The sequence below is a fragment of the Rhea americana genome, unplaced genomic scaffold (assembly GCF_003343005.1).
Source record: "Rhea americana isolate MKP2758 unplaced genomic scaffold, rheAme1 scaffold_23, whole genome shotgun sequence".
NCBI lineage: Eukaryota > Metazoa > Chordata > Aves > Rheiformes > Rheidae > Rhea > Rhea americana.
In genome coordinates, this window is record NW_028186346.1 from 6,881,303 (window position 1) to 6,895,819 (window position 14,517).

The following is a 14,517-nucleotide window of genomic DNA, read 5'->3' on the forward strand; positions in this document are numbered from 1 at the left end:
TAGGTTGAATCATTTTTTCCTGACATCTTCTTCATGAAGATGTTCCTCWTCAACATTTCCTCCATTTGATTCCTGAGTATTTCTCCAAGACTTGCTTTTTAAGTCTTATTATCACGGTTGTAGAAAAGGAGCTGGAGACTAGAGTGCAAGGGAACTTTGTGATTTCACTCAAAGATATTTTAAGGACCTCAATATCCGTGCCATATTCACCTGATGTAAAATGGCTGTGGAGCTGAACAAAATCAGACTTCATTCTTGAGAAGATGGCTAAGTTCAATTTTATCCTTTCAGTGGATTGAAGATATAATTTCCAAAACTAGCTTTGTGCCTCAGGTATATGAAGTCAGACAGACAACTCTTGGAGTGAATTTTACCTAGGAAAATATGATACTGTTTGTGATGAGYGAGTCACTTTTTAATGTTGTGTTTGCTTAGAACTGAGATTAGATTTTTATTGGTACAAGTTATTTATGTTTTTTTCTCCTGTCTTCATTTTTCTGAATTATCTTTAGATTTCCGCTTGTTCAGGTGTAAAAATGCATACCATCCCTGGTGGACCAATTAAAGTCTTTCATTAAATTGCAGTCACTGAGTGTGGTCTTAAATGTTTACAGGCACATGTCAGTGTGGCAGGTGTAAATGTGTGAACTCAGAAGGGAATGAACTGGTCTATGGTAAATTTTGTGAATGTGATGACAGAGAATGCATAGATGAAGAAACAGAAGAGATTTGCACAGGTATGTATTTTAGTAAGTATAAGAAGAAGAGCAAGGAAATAAAGATGAATATAGTATGTTAAAAACCACTTTATTGTTTGGACCTATAAAATATCTTTATTGCACATGTGAATTAAAAAATATATTTGCAAGGATATTGCTTTTAARTTGTAAGTGGGAATTTCAGATGTGGAAATGAGCTAAGCAAGAGGCTAAAGAATGAAGAAATCCTGCAGCTCCTCCTCTTTTTGGAAGAAGTGCAAAGAGAATGGTATGAATTACCTTAGTGTGGTTGTCTGTCAGTGATGGAAAATGAGCAGTGTGAATGCTTTTGGGCAGAGATGAAAGCAGGATGGAGAGAGAAAGAAGAGAAAAGGCAACGAGATGGATTATTAAGAATTTTGGGAAAAGAAGCAGAAATAACGAACGATAAATGAAAAATGAGAACTCAGAAACATTTCAGGGGAGAAAAKGGGTAATGAAAGGAATGAATAAAAAATTTAATCAGTGATAAGAAAAGAAAGAAAAAAGATGTAGTGAACTCTGCAGATAGAAAAGCAAATGAAGTTCAAGCTGTGCTTTTATTTCATTATAAAATAGGAGCTTGACAATTAAATACTGTGTAATACATGCCATTTATAGCATTTTAAATGCTGTTGCCTATATTACTAGGGAGGCTTATTACTAGGGAGCTGGAAAGTGATGAAAATATATTTCAAGCTGTATATATGCATCCTGCATCTGTGTAGATAGAGTAAGATTCAGACCTGCTCTTACAATATTCAGTTGCTGATAAAGGTTTATATATAAAAAGAGAGAGTAGTTGCATGACATAGTTTTATTTGTTGTTATCCATACACAGAGRACAAAAGAAATTCTATTTCCTTAAGTCCTTTCGAAGAGAAAAAGAACTTTTTTGCAGGGGATTAGGGAGGAATTTTAAAGAAGGCTAACAGAATGGTCCTCTGAAGTCCTAGTCTAGGAATAGAGGCCAATATACTAAGTAATTATCTAAAATAAAATGAGTGGATGGCATAAGTTTTATGTGCCAATGATCATATTTGTATTTATCTGCTTGTAACTATTCCATATGGTACCAAATAGGGTAAAAAATAATCTTTTATTTAATTCCAGTGAATTATTTTACTACTATTTTTGTTAGTTTTTTCCTTCACCTATATTGCTGCTGGTGATAAAAGCTTTTCATAGCTTTTTATTTCTCCTTGCTTCATTAAGSGGTACCACATTCCATACCAGATGCCTCTCTTTAATAAACTGGTTTTATAAGTTAATGGAAATCAAGGTATGCTGGTATAAAAGAAGAAAAAAGTTGACAAATTCAAGCCTGTAATGTTTATGATCCATCATGATAAAAAGCTCTGATAGCTTGTGTTAGGTTTGGAGCCTCCTAAAGTAAATATTATAAAATATTAAGTATACTTGACAGGATTAGGTTGTAAGTTGAAAAGTTTATACATCTCTGCAGTACATACCCATATGTTGAACCTCATGCAGAAGAAATGGACAGCATATGAATGAAACGTCCAAGTTATATAATTTTGTAGCAGAAAAGTAAATCCCACCTCCCTGATTATAGTTTCTGTCTTCCATCYTGGTGCCTCCTTGACATGCTCTGTCTCTTCCTTTCTTTCATGTTATTTCCTTGACATAAATCATTTAGGGTTATTTTAGAAGCAAAGAAAGAATGATGTTCCAATGCAAACAAGCTTTACATACCTGGCAATTGCCCCTTCGTATTCTCCATAAAAAGKATGGAGAATTAGGGCCTGTTGCACTTCTCTGTTGTGGGTAGCATCTACTTAGTTGCTGCATACTTTTTTATTTCCCTTGAAAGTTTCTGGCTMTAGCAGGTCATAGAGATTTTAATCGTCTTCAAAGAAAGCAAACTGAGGAGGATCAAGTTAATTAAACTCCCCAAATCTTCTATTTACATCTGTTTTTATAGCCTGTAGCTCTGAGCTAGGATTTTGTCTAGGAGAAGAATAAAGCACCTTGGTGAGATGTGGATAACATATATTCTAATCTTTGCKCAAGAGGACCACACCTTTTAAGTAAATCATATGGCAGGTAGGGTACAAAGTTACAGAGTTGTATCATGCTTTTCAAGTTTCAGTGAGATTTTTGTCAGTCAGTTAGCTGTTTTGGTATGTTGTGTCACTTTTTCTTTGAGGTTATGTAAACTTTTTGATCACATTGCAGCTTATTTTTAATAAAATATCATTGCTTTTGGCAAATTAAATTCTTGTCCTGATCTTTGTAATCTAATCTGTGCTCTAATGGAACATATTTGTTTGAGGACTATATGAATGTGAGTGAAGAATGAATAGAGATGACTTTATCTGCAAAAATTACCAATAATTCAAATTATTTTTTTTCCCTAAAACTATTCAAAATTTTTCCCCTCACTTCTGGTTCAACATTCAAGAAGAACCAACTGGTAATAATCAATATTGAAAACTGTCCTTACTCTTTAGTTCTGTAAGTAATATAGTAGTTTTCCTCTTCTGTCATTGTTCAACATGTAATCAAATAATTATAACAATGATTTCATACGTAATAAAAACAGAAAAAAAATCTATAGTCTTAAATTTGCACTCTTGATGAGACTACCTATTGTCTACTTTCTGATAGAGACAACCTGGTCCACCAAGTTTAACGTATACCCTAGAGTGAAAAAGGTCAAGATCCTGACTTGATCCTGGCTCCTTCTAGTAAGGAAATTAACTTCCAGCTTTAAGATTAGTAAGGATGGCAGTTACTCAATTTACATACTTTGTGTTGCTGATGCACATGGCAGAAGTACCTTAATGGATCGGAATATGTAGAAGATGGTTTCATCAAGCCTCGGATAACCCAAGTATCTTTTCAGGAGATACGTGGTTTGTTGAATGAATATCTAAAAACTTAATTTTACAGAATCTTATTTTTCATGAACTGATTTATCTGCGTTCAAAAATCTTCTTAATAGATAACAATGGAAGTCATAAACAATATAGATAGTTTGCTGTAAATCAAGCTACCTGTTCTGGAATTATCTGGGGAGTTGAAAGTACACAATACTTTGTTAAACATGCCTGCTACTGTGGAAGAGCGTGTCCCACCTCAATATCCAAAGTTCCACTTAACTTTTAGMTGTTACATTTAATGTTTTCCAGATTTACCTATAAAGGTTCAAAAATTAAGATTAGAAATATAAAAATAGTAACGTCATTTTCATAGTGCTTATTTACTGCAGAACTGTGGTTAAATGAAAACACTATATAAAATAGATTTGGGGAAAGGTATAATTCAAATATCCTTTGTCTTATTTTATGTAGAAATACAGAATATAAATTGCTTCTGTTCTGAGCCTAGCACTGAAAGATTTCAGAAAAAAAAAGATCAAAATGGTTAAATTGTTAATGCTTTTTAAAAACTTGCCTCTTTCTCACTGTATAAAATTTGTTTTGGGTTAAGGCCATGGAAAGTGTTACTGTGGAAACTGTTACTGTGAGGCTGGTTGGCATGGAGATAAATGTGAATTCCAGTGCGACATCACCCCTTGGGAGATCAAGAAAAGATGCACATCTCCAGATGGCAAAATCTGCAGCAACAGAGGTGTGTCATTCACRCATTTCTTCCTCACGTCTTTATATATTTTGCTTTTATTGTGCAATATGTATTTTCTGCACCAGGACGTAKGTCATAAGATTGCTAATAGTTTTTAGTTTGTTCTCATTTATTTCAAATCTGGATATATGTTCCTAAATGAGTGAATGGATATCCGTGTTTATGTATAAGCTTACAYATATCCATACCCAATTTTAGATGAAACTGACCCAAGAATAGAAGGCTCTCCTCATCCCTCATTTTTGTAGTAAGACTGAGCAGGATAATATATCAGTACATCTGCTGTGGTGAGAGAGCTGTCCTGCAAAATTAGATATTAACAGATTCTTGACTTTGGGTGGATTTTGTAGTCAGTGTGAGTGTGTGTAGATTCACTCTTAAAGAAGACTGAAGAYCCACAACTGAATAGGGAAAATGATAACACAAAACTTGTTGCTTCCACTGTAACTTGAAAGAACAACTAAGCGTTCAAGAACAATGCTGTAGTATGTATATGGAGATGGACAGATATACTTAACACAATGCTTTTATTACCTTTTGTTTTTTCCTGCATGAAGCCCCAGAACTTGAATTTCACACAATATTTCTGTTTAGTTTTACCAATCGGGAAAAAAATAAGAGTACAGAATAAGATTGGTATTCACCAGCTGCTGTGTCTGGCTTCAATGAACAAAGAGTTAAAAGAGCATGTTATTTTTTGGCAACAGTCCAGAATTATTACAGTAGAATATAAGTGCGAGTCTCATAGATAGCTCTCTGAAAAACATCTCTACTGACAAAACCTGCTATAGTGTGAACATCTAATTATCTTGAGAGCATTTAGAAAACTCTCTTGTCTTAATTATGGGGAAAATGAAAGATTGGCTCAAATATGGAGAATATGTAGGCTCATTTAGTCTTGGAATTTAACAGCAAAGAAGTTTATGTAACTCTTGAAATAATAAATATAGAACTGTACCAGAACAGATATTTTCTTTCAACTGAGAGCATAATTTCTTGTCAAAGGGATTTTGAAATTTTAATGATCAAGTATTTCTTTAAATTCACATTATGTTTGGAGGAAATGATCATGAATAGTATAGCTAATACTCTGAATAGCTACAAGCTGCTACACAAACATATATTCATGGGGTACTTCTATAAGTATTTTTAGCTTTTCATATACTTGTGATTTTATGTGAATAAACTTTTTTGTAGTCTTTTGACTACATAAAGTTGCTTTCCAACAAAGTTTTTCTATTCTCTTAGCCCTGTTTACCAGTTAGTTTCCCATGTTTACTTGTCTTTTGGTACAGGTGGAGTTCATTTTGTCAGTTTTGAGCCTCCAGGAAGTTATCTAGGCTAAACTTGCTGTCTAGCCTCTCTCAATGGCAAGATGGATGAATTATCTGTCTCTCTCCACCAACCGTACAGTCAACTAGCTGAGATTGTGCAAATTTCTTGAGGRCTATCTTGGTGGCTTTAGTACTGCACAGGCCAACAGCTGTTCTAGCTTCATGTAAGGTAGTCATGTGTGCAGAGCTGCATGGTCCTTCTCCTTTAAGAGAATGTGTCCATATCTATATGCAGTATTTAGTTACCCTGTTCTATTCTCCTCAAATATATTATATAGTCCAGAGTAATCCGAATAAGATGATGAAGACTTTGGTGGAATAGGAGACAAGTGAAGCTACTGTCCAAGAAATGGACTGCATGCATCTGAGGTCTTTTTATATGTTGGCCTCTCAGAAAAAGCAGTGAGGCTTTTTGGCACTGAGGAAGAAGCCAAAAAAGGTCACTTTTGCAGATTCAGATATGTACAWTTTTTACGGGGCTATCCAGCAATTTGGATTTCTGCATAAGGAAAATGTCTATTTTGTTCAGCCTCTTCCTAAGAAAGTAGGATATATGTTCTCTGTGTATCAGTCAGGTTGTGCCAAATACATCAGTTACAGATCACATTTCCCTTTCCTAATGTAAACAGCTGAGTGTGGTTCTGAGTATTGATTTGGGCAAAGTGAAAAGAGTGTCGTCTGCGTGTACAGTTTTGCTGATCATCTTGTTAGATTAACAAACACCTCCCAGTCATTTCCAAGTGGATTATAATTTCCACTTCCTTCTAATTTAAATGTTTATGCTTTGGCAATCATTAATTATCCACTGTGCCCAAGCCATTTAAAAAGGATTGATTTTTATTGTCACTAGTGTCAGCCCAAATTATTGTTGATACTGAAGATTCATGACTGTTCTGTGCACTGCATTTTTCTGTTGACTCCTAACAGGGCTCAACAGCAGAAAGAAACTTGAACAAGAACCCAATTTGCTTGTGAAAACTATTACTATTAAATAATCATAAACTTTTAAATTGTAGAAGATGAATATATGTTCATGGTTAACACTTTAAGCTTTGATGCTGCACTCCTCTGAGAGCAGAATAATCTCAGGTGTAAACTCCTGTGATCAAACTATTATTAGTATAAATTGCATATTCTTCGGAGAGACATCTATGACACTTCATCTGTCTCTGTCTTTTTCTTTTTTTCTTTTCTTTTTTGTCTTTTCTAGGCACATGTGTATGTGGTGAATGCACATGTCATGATGTGGACCCAACTGGTGACTGGGGAGATATTCATGGAGATACTTGTGAGTGTGATGAAAGAAACTGCAAAGCAGTATATGATAGATATTCTGATGACTTCTGCTCAGGTGAGGAATATATATAAAAGGAACTTATGTGCTGTTTCATAACAAAAGAATCCAGCATCTAGCTGGTCTGATCTTGCTCTTCCTTAGTATTCCAGGTCTTATTTTCCCAATCTTAAAAGTATCAAGACTTGCCTGTTTTTTCAGATCAAAGAATCACAGAATCAAAGACTGATTGAGGTTGGAAGGGACCTCTAGAGAGGTCTTCCCCTGCTCAAGCAGGGTCACCTAGAGTACGTTGCCCAGGATTGTATCCAGACAGCTTTTGTTGGATGGAAGGATGGATTWTAAAATTTAAAAATAGAATTTTCTAAAAAAATCAAAAGCATTATTTACAGTTCTATAGCTTTCTTTAAAAAGTTCTTTTCTCTATACCTCTAATCTAAAATGAACTATTTGTAGGTGCTCAGTTCATTTCTAATACTATTGTGTTTTGTGTAGCCTTACCTAAACAGAAGAATGGTTGAAACTCTGAAATATATATCATACCTTGGGCATATTTAAATCTGAAAATTCATTATCTCACATTGTGTTTGCTATTTCATATTATATGGTAGAGGGAGAAGCAACAGGAAGAAATTGAAGGAAATCTGTATTAACATTAATGGAAGACAGTGCTATGAGAATACCAATTGACCTAAAAACAAGAGGAGCATCAATAAGTCAAAGATAGGAATATGCAGTCCAGCTAAACATCACTGACTGTACATYGTAAACACTTTCACCTTCCCTTCTTCTTCGTCTCCTACTTCAGAGCATTATGTTCAAGTTAGYTGTGATCCATTCAAGGACTGCAGGATGTTTGGACTGATGCTCCATGTATCTACTAATAGCAGTTGAGATTCTGAGGAAGCTCTTGACTACAATTTTGTATAATTACTGTTAAAGATTATAAGGCTGGACATGAGAGGAGGACTTTGAGAGAAGGACTTTGATCAATATACAGCATGCAATTTGCACATGCAGGAATTTTGCAAAAACAAGTGAAGGTGATTTCAAAGGGACTTGATAGATTACAGGCTGTCAACACCAATATTACAGTCTCCTGCAGAAATTTGATCTAACCTAATTAATAACAGAAAGAATTCAGCCATGTCAAGAAAAATAATGAAAAATTCCTGACAAGTGGTATATTCTCTTCCTCTTACTAGCATGGTTGATCCCACATAGAAAGGTCACAGGAGGAGCCTGGAATAGGGAGAAAAGGCTGAAACAAACATGATATGTACAATTCTTCATCCCTTGTTCTTCACCTGATGTACCTTCACCTATGACAAGTTTCTCAGCTTCATTTTTTTTGAAACTGATGAATCAACAGCTAATCAAAATGAGAAAGAAAAATGAGCATTTCTGAAAACCTTTAGTGACTCATTTTCTTGCTCCCATTTTGACCACTTCCAAATGTTACAGATGTGTGTTTGATGAATATCCTGAAAGGATGTAGAACTGCAGTTCTGAGAGCAGCAGGAAGATTGAATTTGGGATGTTGACAATTTTTGAAGCTATTACTGTGTTGCTGAATGTTTTTCACACTCTGGGACAGATCAAAGCATAAGCATCAGCTAAGGAAGACAAACCTAAAAAAGCAATGTGATAAATGTGTTCTATATTTAAGGATGAAWGCAAGAGTTTTATACAGAGTTAGATTAGAGTAAACTTGTGGCACCTAGAGCTAACCTTGCATCACTGAAGCAAGTATGGAACTGCCTCTTTCCCAGTTAYTGTTACCACTGCTGCTGCCACCCAAGGCTGTAGTGTTTTAAGAATGCAGAGAAAATTGTAAAGAGTAGCAAGTGTGTGTGGTGGCACAACAGAGAGGGRAAATACACTGGAATGGGGATTGTTATAGTGTTCTTTTTTTCACAGGCATAACTGCAATTGAGCAAACTTTACGATAGATAAAGAAGGTGGTACTTATATGACTTGCTTCATGTAACTGAAACTGCTGTTTAAATATAGCTTAGTTTTTTTCTGTCTAATCACCAGAGTTGGGTACCTCTTCTTATTCTTCTCTMTTCCCCATGACAGTCAGGACAGAAGCTTAATTTAGCTTTACTTGGCCAACCAAGTTTACRTTCCTAAAACAGATTGTGCAAAGCTTGCCACATTTTCACCTGGACCAGTATAAACAATGTTTTATAGCCCTATGGTTTAGCCCCGTTCAAAAATAAGCAAGACGCATCAGTGTTCATCTTGGTTTGTTGTGGTAAATGGGCAGAATTTGGAACTGAATTGAGGATTTGCAAGCAGAATTTTAATTGGCAGCCTGTTTATTGCTTTCTGTGAAATGAATGGTATATCTGCAAAACATCCTCATCTTTTTTGGGTTTTAACAATTATTTGTAAATTAGTTTTAGAATGAATCTAGGAAGGATTATTCAGATTAGGGGAAGTCACCCAACTCTGCTTAAAACTGCACCAAATTGARCTGACGCAAAACTTTTCCTTTCTTGTTCTGCCTGCCTAGTAGGTAGTGGCAGGAAACCCCATTGTCCAAATGATTAGATTGAAATGATGGGAAAACATGTTTACTGGTAAGAATTTTACTGTAATTGAATCAAATGCTATGATTATTTCATAAACTTCAAGTGATAAGAATTGGCAGCCCTGCTGTGAGGACTTAACATCACACAGTGGCATCTTCCTCTTGAAGCTTCATRTAGCTTGGGGGTGACTGTCGATTTGCAGTACCTCGTATTGGTGACTGGATGCCTTCTTATAAGATCTGAAGTACTGTTCAGTATCTAGRTGAATAATTTTCTTCCAAAAATGTTCAGTTCACAATATCAAAGGGCTTCTCTTTAAAGAGAATAACTTTAATGACTTGACATGGAAAGAAAAAAGGGTTTCCATACAGAAATTCCTTCATATAGTAGGACAAGTTTTTGTCTCATTAGTTCATTTACTGTGGCTCTACCAAAAAAGATATTATATAAAAGAACATCATCCTCTCACAGGTATCTATGTGGGACAGAGAAAATATGTCCCGTTCTCAACCTGTCAGCAGGTACAGGAGATCAAGGGACAGAAGAGGAGGCCTTTAACACTTTTCAAGGAAAACGGATAACTGATGTGAAGAGCAGCCGTTCTTGTGCACYAAATGAAATGGATAGACCAGGAACTACTCTGATAACCTCTGTACTTCTGTGACGTTTACTTCCTCTCCCATTTTCTCCTTATGAATGAAGTGCATATGTTTTAGACATACATTATGAGCCAGTATTAAAACACAAATACACCCGGAGAGAGCTATAAAATATGTGTTATGTTTTTGAAGAAAAAAGTATAGGCAGGTGCACAGTAGAGCAATGCTTTGGGGTCCTGTATCCAGTGAATGATGACTACGTGAAGTTTGTAAGAGAACATCTAACTTTCTGTCTGAGATCAGAAAATAAATATTTGATTTTGTGGTAAGACATGTTTTTGCTGATGCTCAGGCTTTCTTGGAAATATAGCTGAAATGGAGTGACAGTCATTGTCAGGCAAAAGGTAGATATAATGAGTTGATTGTACTTTTTTGCCAATCTAACAATTTMATGAAACCATAAATTAGATAAAGTTCATATTATCATAAGGTTTTAATATCTATCAGCAGTATGATGGCCAATTTTTAATTGTATTCATTGTAAAGGTCATGGACAATGTAATTGTGGAAGGTGTGACTGTAAAGAAGGATGGACTGGGAAGAAGTGTGAACATCCACGGTCCTGTCCTTTGTCAATTGAGGAAAGCGCTAAGAAATGCCAAGGAAATTCTAACTTGCTTTGTTCTGGAAGAGGTAAGTACATTTCTGGAAGAATTTTCATGCTCTGAAAATATACTTTCATTAACTGATTTTTTGGGCCAATGTTACTAGTTCTTAAAAATGTGAACTTTTTTGGCTCACTGTGTATGAATCATACCACCATAAATTGTGAGTTATGAGAAGGGAGGAGAAGAACACAAAAGGTGTCTATTTTTCCTGTCATGTACTTCATCGTATTTTATTTCGGATATCTCAACAATTGTGATGGAGGGTTGCAAGGAAGCTTTGAAGATCAGTGCTACTAAGCCTTTACCAAGGGTATATTAAAAACACTAACATTTCATTCTTTGTAAATATGAACATTTGCATGCTTTGACAAAAGCACCATCAGATTTTCAGCCTCTGCAGAATGTTGTTGCAACACTGTTATAGAACTGTTCAGATTTACACTGCCTGAGAACCCGTCCMACTGCATGCAGAGATGACTTCTAAAATGCAGTTGTTCTTCAGTGCAGTTTTCTAGTTAGGCACTGTCTTTTCATCTGATAGCACTTCTTTGTGACACTGYCTTTTCAAAAGCTTTGACTAAAAAGTATACAAACTCATGCATACAATTGAAACACTCAAACTGCAAGCAAAGGAAACATTCCTCTCAAAGAAAAGGACCTGATAATTCTGGTCTGTCATGATGTGAAAAATGTTTTGTTTTTTTTTTGTTTTGTTTTTTTTTGCAAAGAGAAGCGAGAAAGGTAAATATGACACAGACTTTCATTAGAAGTGGTAACTGAAGTTGTTAAGAATTCTGCTTACTTAAGTATTTGCTGGGAAAGATCTGAAGCTGCTCTTAAATTACTGTGTTTGACCCTAAATGTCATTTCCTTTGTTATTTCTTCTTTCACTAAAACCATCTAATATAGTCAGAAATTGTAGGCTGTCCACCCAAGATATTACTTTGATAATTGCATTTTTCTTCCCCTATAAATGTGTAGGAACTCATAACTTAGCTAACGTAGCATTAGCTATATCTTAAAAGAAATACATATTAATAGATTGTTGCTCTTGCTTTTCTTAATCAGGCTATTATTTTTCAGTGAATTATATCTATTGATTCATGCTAAAAATTCTCAGAGGAATTTCTGGTTACAAGCTAAGTGAAACATGAAACATCTGCGGGGAAATCACTGCATTTTAATTGTTCATGATTGCAAGAAGGATTATAATTAAAAGAAAGGAGTGTTTGCATTTGTTTTTTTCCATCTTGCTAACTGATATGTTTTGAATACTGTCTTACTCTTGTATACTGAATGGTTCTGCTTTCATCTACTTCACTAGGCTTACGAACATGGAGCCTTTGGATTCCATTCTGTAGTGTGCCAAYAATAGAGCCTATATAATGAGCCTATATAATAGAGCCTAAACTCAGTTACATTGTTCATTAAAAATCACGGGACTCAAATGAGAGAGAAWAAAGAATGAATGTCTTAAATTTCATTTGAGAAAAAATACAGTCTTACTTACAGAACATTTTGCACTGTTTATATTTTAAATTTTGAACAGTTTTATTAAGTATGGCGGAAACAAAAAAATTACACTGCAAACCATGAGAGTCAAATGAGAGAGAAAAAGTAAACAATGGCTTAAAAACAAGTTTCACTTCAGGAAAAAATACAGTCTTAAATTATGGAACATGTTGTTCTGTTTATATTTTAAATTTTGAATGGTTTTATTAAGTATGATGGGAATAGTGAGTTTAAAGCTTTGAATATTAATGTTGGTATTTCCATCCTGTAGACATTCTGAAAAAAACGTAGAATTAATGCTACCAGTGTTCTCTTGTAGAGATATGAGCAGTGACGTAAGTCACTTTCAAGTAAATTAGCCTGACTGTTTTGATGGTCAAAATTTTTGAATACAAATTGTATCTATTGAAACGAAAGGTTTGACTGATAACAACTTTCACTGAATTTTGGCAACTGCCTTTGACTTCCAAACAAGAGGAGATCACCAATGTTTATGAGGACTACAAATGTATGTGTATCTAGCACAGAATGTGGTCAGCAGCTACTGTAACGAAGGAACAAGGAATTCTACCTTCCACCCTTGAAAAAGAAAAAAATCCCATGAAAACTGCCATTTTAAAATAAGTATTTTCCCTCTGGAAGTGGTGTCTTGCTTTAGTTCTGTGAATATATTTGTTTTGGAAACTGGAACAGAAAAACAAAGGAGAGATTTAAGTCTAAACACTTGCCATTTATTGGGTGGATTTTTTTCACCCTAGATTCTCTGGATTTCCCTTTCTTTCACTGTATCTAATATATCTTAAAAATTATGAAAAAGTTCCTATACAACTGAAGGGAGATAAATGGTTAATTTCTATCAAATTTTGGTTGGACTTGCACAACTAAATTCTTTGAGCTCCTTTGAAAATCTTTGCTTCTCGTATTATTGGTTGTCATGGATGGYACTGTTACATAAGGAAAAAAGCAAATTAAGTCCAGTTAAACACAATCTCTTCCAAAGCCTCTGGAAGTGGGAAAGGCTGTGACCTTGTAAAACCAGCCCCGATTTAGCTGAAATCAGTAGCGAAGATTGAGTGACAATGAAGGGGAAGTTCCAGAGAARGTGGAAATGTTTTCGTTTTCATTTGAACATTGTTAATTTGGTCACAGACTTGCAATATTTTTCTCCTGGCTGTGGTGCAAGAACAGTAAGAATACATCTACTGCACTGCTGAAGAAGTACATAAAGTCCTTATTTAATGGGATCATATAGTAAGTTCATGTATGGAATAGAATGCAGAACGGAGAGCCAAGAGATGCAGCTGCAGTTTATTACTTTGCCATGTACTTGTGTGCCTTTGAAGCATGGTCTCTACTCGTCTGCACCTTTTGTTTYCTAGGATAGTCAACAGTGGTTATGATACTGATTCACAGTTTTGYAATCACTTTATGCTCTTGGTTAAGGATGTTAAAGGGAAAAGCAGTCTTAYGATTTTTAATGACATATAAATAACCGTAATGTGTATGGAAAAAACTGTAGACATAATTCATAGCAACTTCCTATTTTAAATGATGACATATACTCAAATTTTTAGATAGAGGAGGTTGAAACTTTGATTGTGATACTATATTCCTAAGGTTAATGAAAATTTTCTTTTCTAGATGGTATTTTTTGATTGAAATGTTAAGTATTATTTCAAAAAGCTGTAATCTTTTGCTTAAATAATAGCCAAATAAAATTCAATGCTGGCTTAAGAAGCAGTGAAAAAATATTCCATTAAAGTTTTCGCTGACCATTTTTAATTTTTTGTACATTTTGCTAAACTTTCTGATTTGGAAGTAAGGACTATAAAACTTGCAATGATTCAGCTTCACTCTTTAGAATCTCCAGTAATAATTACAAAGGGTGAGCCAGTTAAAAAAGCAAAATAAAGCCCACAAATCCTCTAAATTCTTCATAAAGAAGAGACTTCRTATTTGTATTTTTTATCTTAGAGATTTTCTTTTTGCTTTTGTTTCAACATTTAGCATTATACCCTTTGTTTCACTGGTATGATATTCTATCAYTTTAGAACAAAAATCATGGCAAAATGATACTTTCCAAAAATTGTCAGTCAATCTTAGGGGCCAAAAGCTTCCCTCTTTATAGTATTGAACTTCATTTTGTGAAGAAGCTTATTTTATATCTGATACCTTATTTTTATGGATATATGGTAACAGGAACAGAATTTGAAAGGGAATGGTA

The 14,517-nt window shown here is 34.7% G+C and overlaps 1 protein-coding gene across 1 annotated transcript in view; it reads left to right on the plus strand.

Moving 5' to 3' along the window:
• ITGBL1 (integrin subunit beta like 1) overlaps nt 1–14,517 on the plus strand; it is a 142,981-nt gene that overhangs the window by 63,606 nt on the left and 64,858 nt on the right. The window contains exons 5-8 of the mRNA XM_085306006.1: nt 615–737; nt 4,194–4,334; nt 6,891–7,031; nt 10,660–10,806. Coding sequence (XP_085162132.1) covers nt 615–737; nt 4,194–4,334; nt 6,891–7,031; nt 10,660–10,806 — 552 coding nt within the window. The remainder of the gene's footprint in view (nt 1–614; nt 738–4,193; nt 4,335–6,890; nt 7,032–10,659; nt 10,807–14,517) is intronic.